Source organism: Alosa sapidissima, chromosome 6 (genome assembly GCF_018492685.1).
Source record: "Alosa sapidissima isolate fAloSap1 chromosome 6, fAloSap1.pri, whole genome shotgun sequence".
NCBI classification, from domain to species: domain Eukaryota; kingdom Metazoa; phylum Chordata; class Actinopteri; order Clupeiformes; family Clupeidae; genus Alosa; species Alosa sapidissima.
Genome location: NC_055962.1, coordinates 36,444,944 through 36,458,507, shown reverse-complemented (window position 1 = coordinate 36,458,507; position 13,564 = coordinate 36,444,944). Strand labels below are relative to the sequence as shown.

The 13,564-nt window shown below is 46.0% G+C and overlaps 1 protein-coding gene across 2 annotated transcripts in view; it reads left to right on the top strand.

The window, feature by feature from the left end:
• The window catches only part of LOC121712320 (disks large-associated protein 2-like), a 95,155-nt gene that overhangs the window by 54,070 nt on the left and 27,521 nt on the right, over positions 1 to 13,564 (top strand). For both annotated transcript variants that reach the window (XM_042096487.1, XM_042096485.1), the window contains exons 4-5: positions 2,912 to 3,068; positions 5,415 to 5,634. In XM_042096487.1, the coding sequence (XP_041952421.1) occupies positions 2,912 to 3,068; positions 5,415 to 5,634 (377 nt within the window). The remainder of the gene's footprint in view (positions 1 to 2,911; positions 3,069 to 5,414; positions 5,635 to 13,564) is intronic.

The following is a 13,564-nucleotide window of genomic DNA, read 5'->3' as shown; positions in this document are numbered from 1 at the left end:
CTCATCTACTCCTCTCCTCTTATCTACACACTCCCTCCATCCCTTTTTTCCTCCTCTCCTTTCTCCTCGCCTCTCCTCCCCTGTCCTCTCCTCTCCTCTCTCCCCTCGCATCACCTCTCCTCCCCTCTCCTCTCATCTACACACTCCTTGATCCCTTCTTCCTCCTCTCCTCTCCTCTCCTCTCATCTCCTCTCTCCTCTCCACTTAGTCTAGACCAGAGGTCGTCAGAGCAGAGGAGAGAGAGACCAGAGGTCCCCTCGAAGTATGAGTAATTTCCTATCAGTTCAAACCGCCTTGGTCATAGATATTTGCTAATGTGTCCAATTAGTCATAATACCAATATGTGTGTGTTGAACTGATGGAATAACCCGTATACGGTCTTAATAATACTACTTTACACATTGCTGTACTTCTAGAACTGCACTTGCTGCACTTCTTTGTGAAGGGAAAACAAGTTTGGTATGAAATAATCTGGTGCATAAATCTGTTCTTATTCTGTGTAGAGTTGAAAAGATTGAACCTGAACAGCATTTTAATTCTTGTCACTTGTCATCTCTGTGTGCTACTGCTGCTGCTCCCCCACCACCACCATATGCAGACCTCTCATAACTGCCCCCAGTACTGGGAGAGTGCAGACCTCTCATAACTGCCCCCAGTACTGTGGGAGAGTGCAGACCTCTCATTTAAATGCCCCCAGTACTGTGGGAGAGTGCAGACCTCTCATAACTGCCCCCAGTACTGGGAGAGTGCAGAACTCTCATTTAAATGCCCCCCAGTACTGGGAGAGTGCAGAACTCTCATTTAAATGCCCCCAGTACTGTGGGAGAGTGCAGACCTCTCATAACTGCCCCCAGTACTGGGAGAGTGTAGAACTCTCATAACTGCCCCCCAGTACTGGGAGAGTGTAGACCTCTCATTTAAATGCCCCCAGTACTGTGGGAGAGTGCAGACCTGTCATAACTGCCCCCAGTACTGGGAGAGTGTAGACCTCTCATTTAAATGCCCCCAGTACTGTGGGAGAGTGCAGACCTCTCATAACTGCCCCCAGTACTGGGAGAGTGTAGAACTCTCATTTAAATGCCCCCCAGTACTGTGGAGAGTGCAGACCTCTCATAACTGCCCCCAGTACTGTGGGGGAGTGTAGAACTCTCATAACTGCCCCCCAGTACTGTGGGGGAGTGGTAGAACTCTCATTTAAATGCCCCCCAGTACTGTGGGGAGAGTGCAGACCTCTCATAACTGCCCCAGTACTGGGAGAGTGTAGAACTCTCATTTAAATGCCCCCAGTACTGTGGGAGAGTGCAGACCTCTCATAACTGCCCCCAGTACTGTGGGGGAGTGCAGACCTCTCATAACTGCCCCCAGTACTGTGGGGGAGTGTAGAATGACTTCCATTTCCAGTTCTTCACCGCCTCTTCACTGGTCCACCTCTCTTCTCTTGTATCTCCCAACACCTCTAGCTCCCTCTGTCCCGCCTTCTCCCCCTCTTCAGACCTGTTGTGGGTTCCACCTCGACATCGCTATAACCTATAAATATATCGCTTCACTAAAGTGTGCTAAAGTGGTTCAGACAGGACTTGATTCCAGACCACTGCAAGTCTCTGCACGGTACGGTGGCCTGGAAGTGTAAAAAAAATTAACAATGGTAAATGAATTATTTACAAGATTAAAATTAAATGTACAATGTTTTAAGCAAATTTACATTTTTTTAAACAAATTTACAATGAGTGAACAAATTGACAATGAGTGAACAAATTTACAAGTTTTTAAACAAATGTACGTTTTTTACGAAAAGGGTAGGTACAATAGACGGAAATGTGGTCTATCAAACACTTCACACTTCCTAGCCTTCTTGTTAGCTAAAATGTATTGCGAAGCCACTATTCGTCAGATAATTTACTACTTTAATCGAGGCCATAACTTGACGCCTTATCGTCTCCGTAGGGCAGAAATGTTAGGCTTTTGCCACAGTTCTGGCAGAAATGGCCACGGTTGGTGGGGGTGCCACAGTAGGGGCAGAACATGGTGATACCAGAGAATGTACGTTGGCTGTTGCTCTGTGCTGTCTGATTGAGAGAAAGCTAACGCATCTTACCAGGCTCACGCTACTGTTCGAAAAGATCTCACTTCCTGTAGCCACTACTTCTGTCTATTGTACCTACCCTTTCCGTAAAAAACGTACATTTGTTTAAAAACTTGTAAATGTGTTCACTCATTGTCAATTTGTTTAAAAACTTGTAAATTTGTTCACTCATTGTAAATTTGTTTAAAACTTGTAAATTTGTTTAAAATTTTTTAAATTTGCTTAAAACATTGTACATTTGTTTAAAAACGTGTACATTTGTTTTTAAACTTGTACATTTGTTTTTAATCTTGTAAATAATTAATTTACCATTGTTATTTTTTTTTGCAATTCCAGGCCACCGTAGTACGGTGCTCAGGATAAAAGCATTCACTAGACACCGGCCATCTAGGTTTACCTTTAGTTATGTGTGTGTGCGTCTAAGTTTACCTTTACTAATGTGTGTGCACATTATTATGGTCTGAGCATTGCATTACAATTAATCACATTATTATGGTCTAAGCATTGCGTTACACTTAATCACGTTATTATGGTATAACGCAACCATTGCGTTACGCTTAATCACGTTATTATGGTGTAACCATTGCGTTACGCTTAATCACGTTATTATGGTATAAGCATTGCGTTACACTTAATCACGTTATTATGGTCTAAGCATTGCGTTACACTTAATCACGTTATTATGGTATAAGCATTGCGTTACACTTAATCACGTTATTATGGTATAAGCATTGCGTTACACTTAATCACGCCGCTGCTGCTTCGGTATTTTCAGTGTGATGGCCACCTTACCCTCTCTCTCCTCCTCTCCTCGTCACCCCTCACCAGTCAGGGCTACCACCTGCAGACGTCTCGTGACATGCGTCCCCTCCCCAGCGTGAGCCTGGACCCCCCCACCACGTACCATCCCCCCCCCTACCGCTCTCGCAACCAGAGCTACATGCGCGCAGTGAGCACTCTCAGCCAGGCAAGCTGCGTCAGCCAGGTGAGTCCACACTAGTCCACATCAATGCACACACACAACACATACACACACAATACAGTCTCTCTCTCCCACACACACACACAACACATACACACACAATAATGTCTCTGTCTCCCACACACACACACAACACATACACACACAATACAGTCTCTCTCTCCCACACACACACACACACCACATACACACAATAGAGTCTCTGTCTCCCACACACACAACACATACACACACAATACAGTCTCTCTCTCCCACACACACACACACACACACAGACAACACATACACACACAATACTGTCTCTGTCTCCCACACACACACACAACACATACACACACAATACAGTCTCTCTCTCCCACACACACACACAACACATACATACAATAGAGTCTCTGTCTCCCACACACACAACACATACACACACAATACAGTCTCTATTTCCCACACACACACACAACACATACACACACAATACAGTCTCTGTCTCCCCCACACACACACACACACACACACACACACACACACACACACACATACATACACAATACAATCTCTCTCTCCCACAAACATACACACACATACACACACTCTCTTCACACACACATGTGCACACACAAACCTTCATTATGTGACATCTGAGATCATCTGACACAAATAGAACAACGTATTCTCATTAGACCAGCACACACACACATACACCATACCTCTTCATTAACACTAGATGTCTCCAACTACATCTTACTATTTTTATTCTGAACACAGACAGACACACTCACACACACACACACACACACACACACACACACACACACACACACACACTCCACCTGTTTTGAGTGGTACTGTAAGTATAAACTAGTGCATTCACAGCAGGACTGGGCTGCTTATTGGCTGACAAGTCTACAATGGGATTATCCTGGTTTCGAAGTGAAAAGTGGGTTTATTGAGTTTCAGACCTCGACAGCAGGCTTATTTGCTTTCAGGAGTACAGAGTAGGTTTCATAGACTTTCACACAAGAACAGTGGATGTCTTTCATGTATTACATGATGTAAGTAGTTCATTTTTTACTTTTCTTCAGAGAAGCTTACTTGTATGTATTGAGATAATGTAAATTCCACCATTTCAGTTTAATGCTTGAAGAAACTAATGTCTAGCTGTGTACTCATGGTTGCTTTCAATCACAAGATTCTATTCTAGAAATGTCAGATTCAAGGTTCTAACTGTTGACGTTAGGAGTCAAGGTTCCAGCAGGCGATTGCACCAGCTGAGTTTAAGTTCCATAAAAAGTTTGCATGTAACATGTTTTTAAAACATTGAAACTTTTAAAATAGCGCTGCATTCTTTTTCAGTTGCATCACTGCTAGTTAAGTTACATCGAAGTTAGTTGTTCCTAAATCAAAATATCGTCGCAGACTGGTGTATTTTCACCATGGACAACCCATCAATATAGACTGATGACGGAAACCCCATCTCAGCAACCCCATTCTCTACGTGTGTCGTGTTTTCCAGAGATTTACAGCCACCATGGCTGCTTTATTGTGTGGAATATAAAAACGTGTAAATACGATTTGTAATACACGTGCAGAATGTTCAGACGCTGTTCAAGTGATTAAAATGTGACATAGAATGTAACTCCATGGTTAAATGTAACCTTCCTACCACTTAACTGAGATAACAAGTTATATACTTACTTATTTCAGTTACAACAACGCTGAAACTATTTGCATGGTACAATCCATTATATTTTAGTAGCTTCTAAAGTCCAAGTTAGTGACTATTTACTATCGAACAGGGCAAAGATGTATTGTAGCTTACGCTCTGCTGGTGCAGGCGGCTTCAGATGTGCAATAAAGGTTGTGCTCAGATAAAAGGTTTTAGCTGTGCAATAAGAACTGTCTTTACCTCTAGGATTTGGGTTAGCCTGCCTATACTCTTAGGTTTCAAGCTATATGGTAAAGGAGATGTAGTTTAGGAATGAGAATTGCTCCCTGTCATGTGATTAGTGGATGGGGTGGGAGATTCCTCAGGGATAGCCGCATGCCTAGGAAAGAGCAAACATCCCATGCTGTTTTATCTGGTCTACACCTCAGTGAAACTGTCTCTGTTCATTCTCTTCTCTCTTTATTCGTGTTTCTGTGTGTTGAAGTCTATTGATGTGTCTGATTCTAATTCACAAGACACCGTTTGCAGGTTTCCTCCCTCTGACAAGGTGAGACGTTTGCCTGTGTTGTTGTCTGCGTGCTAACCTTCCTTCCATATTCATCACCGCATAAAGGGGAAGAATCAGAATGAGAGAGAGAGTGGAAGAGGAAAAACTAAGGACTGCTATTCCTGTTTTTGTCTCTCAGGTGAGTGAGACTGAGGTCAATGGCCAGTTTGAGTCAGTTTGCGAGTCCGTTTTTAGCGAACTAGAGAGCCAGGCCATGGGTGCGCTGGACTTGCCCGGCTCGTTCCGCACGCGGAGCCACAGTTACCTGCGTGCAATACAGGCTGGGTATTCCCAAGACGACGACTGCTTGCCCTCCGTGACATCCTCCACTGTCACGTCGACTCTCAGATCCACAACAGGTAACGAAGCAAACGCTGGGCCCCATCGCCCTTCGCTACTTGCCACCACCACCATGCCCGAAAAACTCCCACCCCCCCTTTCCCTCAACTCTCTTCCCGAGAGAGAGTCTGTGAGACAGCCAGCCAGCGAGTCGGCAGTGAGAGGTGCTTTAGTCACATGTGCTCACCGTTGTGCTGTGCTGAGCTGCGCTGTGCTGTGCTGCCTCATCCCCCCCCCCCCCCCTCCTCCCAAACACACTCGCCTCGCGCATCTGCAGAGGGAGACCTGTTGCCTGCCATCCGGATGCCTGCCTACCATCAGTGGATAGATATCTCTGTCGGCTCCTGTCCCTGTCGCCATGTGTCTGTTTTCTTCTGGTGCTCTGTGTGTTGGGGGGGGGGGGGGGGGGGTGTTGATGGTGGTTTGGGGGTGGTGGAGGTGGGGGCTGGTGGTTGTGAAGGGAGGGTGGGTTCTGCTTGCCAGTCCTTGTGCACGATCCATGCATCATTGTTTACGGTTCCCTGCTTGATGTTGTGTGCTGGGGGGTGGGGATGTGGGGGTGGGAAAGGAGTCTCGTCAATAACAACAGCAGCAGCAGCAACAACAAAAACAATGTGTGACCTCACACGCCAGCGCCAGAGTCACAGAGCACCTAGCATGCAGTAGCTACATCCCACTTCCTGGTCACAGCATGAAGCGTGTTTATAGAGGAACATGTGATGAGGGAACTAGCACAACCAAGTTCACAACAGGCATCACTACAATACAGCACAACCTAGATCACATCAGGGACTATAACAAAGCATCACTAACACACAGCACAACCTAGATCACATCAGAGACTATAACAAAGCATCACTAACACACAGCACAACCTAGATCACATCAGGGGCTATAACAAAGCATCACTAACACATAGCACAACCTAGATCACATCAGAGACTATAACAAAGCATCACTAACACACAGCACAACCTAGATCACATCAGGGACTATAACAAAGTATCACTACAACACAGCACAACCTAGGTCACATCAGGGACTATAACAAAGCATCACTAACACACAGCACAACCTAGATCACATCAGAGACTATAACAAAGCATCACTAACACACAGCACAACCTAGATCACATCAGGGACTATAACAAAGCATCACTAACACACAGCACAACCTAGATCACATCAGGGACTATAAGAATTATCACTACAACACAGCACAACCTAGATCACATCAGGGACTATAACAAAGCATCACTAACACACAGCACAACCTAGATCACATCAGGGACTATAACAAGCCATCACTAGCGCACAGCACAACCTAGATTAGAGACTAAAACAAGCCATCACTAGCGCAGCACAGCACAGTTCAGCTGGTTCACAACGGGGTCTAAAACACACTATCAACGGCACACAAAATACAACCTAGTTCACAATATACAACATCAGTAGCGCACAGCTCTAGACTGGCACTTGCATAGTGCGGACCTTTGCTAAGGTCAAGTGCTGTGTCTCCCGACGCTAGTGAAGAATAACTAAGTTCATCAAGCCATCCCATCAGTCGGAGCCGCTCCCAAGTTTAATGGGTACTTCTTTGGCTCATGCTGCACCTTGCAAAGTTACGTTAAAAGCAGATTTTTGGCATAATCCTGCACACAGACGGATAAACAAACAATCCGCAACAGAAACACAAACTCCTTTGTGGAGATAATGACAGTTACCAGTTTATGAGACAATCTGCGTCTAGCTCACATCTCTACGTTCTAACTCAAATCAGGGACTAGGAAACAACAGCCCAGTTCATGTTACTATTGAGAACGTCCCACTGCACCATTAAGTAAATAACATCAGACTTCATAACTGATAGAAAAACTAGCACATGGTATTATTCTTTTCACATTTACTATAGGAGCTAGCAGCCGGTATGAACCAGTTCATTCTATTTCACTAGCAATTAGGATTGAGGGTAAAGGCTGAGACATTACAGTCGATGACATCATTTCACTCTGAAAGAGGTTTTGAGGGGTGAACTATCCGCCTACAAAACAAGCATTTCTGACAGATCTTTATTTATTAAAAAGATGACATCAGAGGGAGGCAAAATACACACATACAACTAACTGACTTGTGCTGTATTGTTTTATTGTGACGTCTTGAGTCACATTTTTAGTTCTACACACACACACTCACACACCACATATGCATACAAACACACACTCACACACCACATACAAAGACATACTAATGTCTCATGGCGCCTTAGGCACAGCAGCAAAGCACATCTGGCATATTCCACAAAATGTTGATAAACAAAATGAAAATACTCTAATCTTGTGTAAATGGTACAGCCCCCTTAACGAAGACCTCGTCCTTCAGTGATATCAAATATAAAAGCAGGACCAGGTATAGAGTTGGACAGCACCAGGTTATAACGGCATCAAGTCAGACAGTGAAAACGGGGAGCAAGCAGTTCTTCCCTTGATGCAGCCTGCAGGGATTTCTTTCTGTAACTCTTGAACGGAAAGGGCTCTGTGAATCTGTGTAACTTAGGCCACATTCCAGATCATTCGGAAGTCGGAGGTCAGACAGGGACTGGGGTTCTGACTTTGTACTTTTGTACCATTGTACTTTTTCCAATAGGAGGTCGGAATTCTTGACTTCCGAGTTTGTCTGGAATGAAATTGGGAGATTCCAACTAGGAAGTATCCAAATGAAAGATTACTTTCCCTTGTGCACATATTACCATGTGAACTGATCCGATGTCATCAGTGCTTTTGGTGTTGTCATAAAGACTAAAGCTATGAACCCTATTGAAATACCACTCTTTAACATGGCCTACCAAAATGGATTTTATGACAATTTCATGGCTATTTGGTTTACAAAGTCAGGTTGGACCACAGCTGAACAGAACTGATTTGGGGTTTCTGTCAAACAAATGTCCTTGTGCATCATTACATTTCCATGCTTGATTTGGTCTGCTAGAAAAACAATCCCTCAAGTCACCCCCTGTGACCAGAGCATACTTGAGGATCAAGGAGAGCGTTCCAATCCCACAGTCCCGCGTTTTGAGTCCTGTTGCCTGGTAGACTGGTCCCTCGAGCCACTCGTAGACTGCAGGTGTGTAAAGCACTTGACCTGAGGGACATCAACCAGGCACTGTCCTCGGATGTCACAAGATCAAGGGACTCTTGTGCTCAAAAATGTGAAAATAAACAAAAAAAAAGTCAAATTGATTGAGGGAAGAAAGAATACTAAATCATCTTGATTCTTGATGAACATGGTATAACTTACAACTTAGGCCCAAAATATATTGCCTCAAGTAGTTTACACAGTCATCAATGGGCACCAAAACCCAAGTATATTTTGTTTGAGAGCCTTTTTGTGTTTTCAACCCACCCAAGAGGCGGAGACTAGCTGGTCCTCTTGTAGAGAGCGGGCCTCCTTCAACCCCAGCAGGATAACCAGGGGGGAGAGAACAGCGGGAGTCCTTTCAGGTGTCTGTCTCAGGTACTTTAATGTCAACACGCATACATATATCTATGTATATGTGTGTTTCTTTCCACTGCCTTCTCATACAGCCACAACTGCGAAAAGACTCATGTAGACGCAATCCTTCTGAGATCTTTGAGCACAAACTCGACCATGAGGAAAATATCAAACACCTGCAATACTGTAGAAAGTAAAAAGTGTCAGTCCTGGATTTCAGGAGAATTTTTTTTATCTAATTCGAAAGTGCTTATGTGACTGATAACATCAGGTGGAATCTGTATAGGTTATGTACTGCTCTAGAGGGCTGGCACTGTCATTCACTTGCATTCATTTTGGGGTTCTCATAAGTGTATGGAAGTAAATAACAGTGTGTTAAGTAGCTAGCCGCCTGGAGCACTAGCTAAACGTATTGATATTACATCTGCCTTTATTGGTGATGTTGGCAGTCTTAATGAAGGGCCCAAAATGTTCAAGTATTAATATCTTTCTACATCATCATAACTGTACTACAACCACTGTGGATATTTGATAAACCAAGGGCTGGAGACTTCATTGATCGTTTGGTGAAACAGTTCTAGGTTTGTTCAGCCTACCTGAAACCCCTCATTTAGCTCTTTCCTCTGGCGAGGTCAAGCCCCGCTCCTTTCTTTCTCTATCTTCGGTAATGACCAATCTGCCTTGTGGCACATGGAGTTGACCTGACCCGTAGGGCCGTGGGATTGCAGCCTTTCCCTGGTAAATCCTTCTACCACCCCACTCTCAAACAACCCCTCCCCCCCTTCCAACCTGTAACTATATGGAAGGCCAGCGTGCCTCTTTATAACCAAATAACAGACCTTACAGTGTTCAATAGGGTTCATAACTATGACTGGAGCCGACGGCTTGTGATTGTACCGTTGCCTTTTCATCTTCTCTTGCACCCAAAACAAACTGAACTGCTATGGCACTCTCAAGTGTGTTTCGGTAACACAATTACCGCCTTGACTCGATGTCGTTGAGAGTGATGAGAATAAGACTGTGGAGGATTGGGGTTGCGTGATAGAGACTCTCATTCAGTGAAAAGATGAAAAGACATTGGACTGTTGATGTCGTGTGTGAGAAGGCAGTGTGAAAAAACACCTCATAACACCAGAAGTGTGTGAGTTAAATATCTAGCCACAGACCTTAATTAATTAACAGACCCTGTCCAAGTGAACTTCATTTTGCAGTGGGGCAGGGTAGAGATATTAAAAAACTTAAAGCAAAGATTCCCTAGAACTGTAACACTGTAAGGAACACCCAAAGGACAGCAGTAGGCAGCGCCATCTCAGGTCCGGCAGAAGACTAAACCATTTGACTGGGTGATCGGTGCAAACATGCTGGGCAATCATTATACCACCAGCCAGCCAAGAGACCAGCAGAACTGTGTCGACTATAAGTGCACTATCCTAAGACCAGGGGAGTACTGCTATCCATTGAGATTTCCAGACCAAAAGACAGTAGATATTATCCATATGGGAGATCAGTAGATCTGTTCACCATTCTAGCTGACCTTAGCACCCGTGGCAAGCCATTATCCAAAGATCATCGAGTCACCTTGAGACTAGACTGTACAGATGTTGAGACCATCAAAATCTCCACCCTGTACGCATCTGAAAATGATTCAGAAATCTGAGACCAACTCTTAAAAAACCTTGCAGATAACCTCCCTGAGACTAGCAGTCCATCAGACTTCTACTCTATGACCAGTGTTTACCCAAAAGGGAATACCATCCTATGACCAAAAGACTGTCCAGTTACCACAAGAAGAGAACCATCCCAAATGGTTTGTCCAGTGTAGACTAGCCGGCCACTACCCCAGGACTTGTAAAACCTGCATCCTGAGATCACCAGGGAACTGCCACGACCCTTTCTACCCAACACAGACAAGTGTACATGTTCAATAGACCCTTTCAACAATAAAAACAAAAACAATGCTGGAACGTTCTATTTGGTTCCCAATCTACTTCCTCTGCATTAAGATAACATATGGAATGTTAAAACGGAAGCCTTGTGGGGCCAATTATGGTGCTGATAATGGAGCTCTCTTGAAAGGGTCTATAGTGAGACAAGGACACAGTAGAGACCAGCACAGCAGACACAGGCATGCAAAAAATATAAATAGCAATAATGTAATCCTACTTAGTTGATGAGACATTGAATGTCACACTTTTCCTTTGCTAAACCATCCTAATTTATTAGGTTTTACTTAATCGCACCCTGGTAAGTTTAGCATTTGAGATGTTCTGTTAGGATCTGTTGGGTCTGTTTAACTCACACACTTTTAGGGGGTTCTGTAGACTGTCATCATTGAGGCCCGCGCCTGTGTTGACACCTGATTCCCGTTGCGGTCTTTCCTGTCTATGTTCTCTCCCTTCCTGTGTGTCTACTGCTTCCTGTCTCCACACTCACGTTTGTGTTCTCAGAGGGCTACGATGGCCTGGACGCTACGTCCTTGCTGAATGACGACATCATCGAGGACGATGACGCAGCCAGCTCATCGGCCTATCAGGAGCTGGAGAACTTGGAGCGCGAACATGCCGCGCGCAGTCAGCACAGCACCAGCTCCACGGTAACCGCCATCTCCGTCCCGCCCTCGCCCCCCCGGGGATACCGCGCGCCGCCCCGTCCGCCGCCCACGGAACCCGCCGCGCCCCAGGCACTGCAGGCCTTCAAGGAATCAGCCGGAGTGCTGGCGGCATTTAACATGCAGTGGAAGGAAGAGATCTCCGCCATGCGCTACGAGCTGGCCGAGCTACGCAGAGACGTGTGCGGGGAACTCAAGACCTTCAACAGCAACTTCTTTAACTTCACGCAGTGCTACAACATGTGGACCATGTGCCGAGAGGCCGCGGACGGGAGTGGGAGCGGGGGGGGCGGGGGGGGTGGGAGGAGCGGAGGAGGTGGAGGGGGGTCAGGGGCGGGCGGCCCTGGGGAGCGCGTTTCCGTGGGAACGCAGGCAAGCGCGGCACCCGTGCGGCAGGACACGGTGGATGCCTCGGTGATGTGCCAGCCAGAGCCGTCGGTGCTGTGCCAGCCGGAACCGTCCGCCTTCAGCATTCTGGACCTGATGCGGCCGCCCCTCATCACCATCCCCCCTGAGCCCGCCGTGCCCGAGCTCACCATCACCTCCGCCAGCCCCACATCCGCCAGTCCCGCCAGCTCTCGCACCTCCGAGGACTCCACCTGGGACCCGCCCAAGAAGCAGCGCCATCAGCACTACCACCACCGGCCCGAACGCCACGACGGCCGCAGGAGCACCAGCCTCGAGCTCTGGAGTCGCAAGTACCCCAGCGGGCCCATGGCCTACCTGTCTCTCTCGTTCTAGTGGGGATGAGCCAGCAGTCTGCTGACCAGCATCCTCTGGTTGGGAAGAGTCCGCAGCCAATCAGAGACCAGCGGCCTGCCTGTCTCGCCGGCATTCTAACAGAGAGAGAAGGAGACTAGCGGTTCCACAAGCCACCTGTCTCTCTCTCGGAACTGGCAGCCTCGAGCACCTAGCTGTTTTGTTCTCTGATAGAGGAATCAGCTGACTGATGGCCTACTGGTTCCTTTGGTTCTAAGGGCTGGTTCTAATCAGCTGACTGATGGCCTACTGGTTCCTTTGGTTCTAAGGGCTGGTTCTAATAGCTGGGGGCACTGACCAGTGTTTAGCCTGATGGACGAGTCAGCTTGTGTCCTCATGATTGTGTCTTATAGTGACTGAGCACAGTGTACATGCACACACGCAGACATGCAAATGCCCTCACCAAAATGCAGCCTGTGCTTGTGAGGAAACTTACACAAGACACATACACACACACACACCTGCACACCTTAGCACAGTATTGCCATATCCGTGAAACACGGTCACACACAGACCTGACAGACTAGAGTCACTCACCAAAAGACACTTCCCCACATTCTAACCAACCAGGAACACAACACCAGGAACACACACATTCACCTTGCACAAAATCACACTCACACACACACACACCCAGACCTACCACAGTGACATCAAAATAACATATCTCCTAATTGCATAGACATACAGCCACACACAACACATATATACACCTAGCACAGAATAGCCAACCCTACCCCAGGACGCACACGCACGCACACACACACACACACACACACACACACATACACACACACACACACACACACACACACACACACACACAAACACACACACACTCCCGCAGCGTGTGCATTCAGAGGTGAAAGGTGTGTTCTGGGTCAGGGGTAACCCAAAGCGGACACGAGCTGTGCAGGGAGCCAGGTGTTGTTTGTTTATGCATTTAATTTGTGCATGTCTTTAATCTGATATTTTTCAAAAATATCTCTCTCTATATACATACATAGAAATATATATATATATTTCCACAGAATGTGTAAAACGATGTCACAAATATCATTTTTTTGACAAATTATGTAAATCAAGTCCCAAAA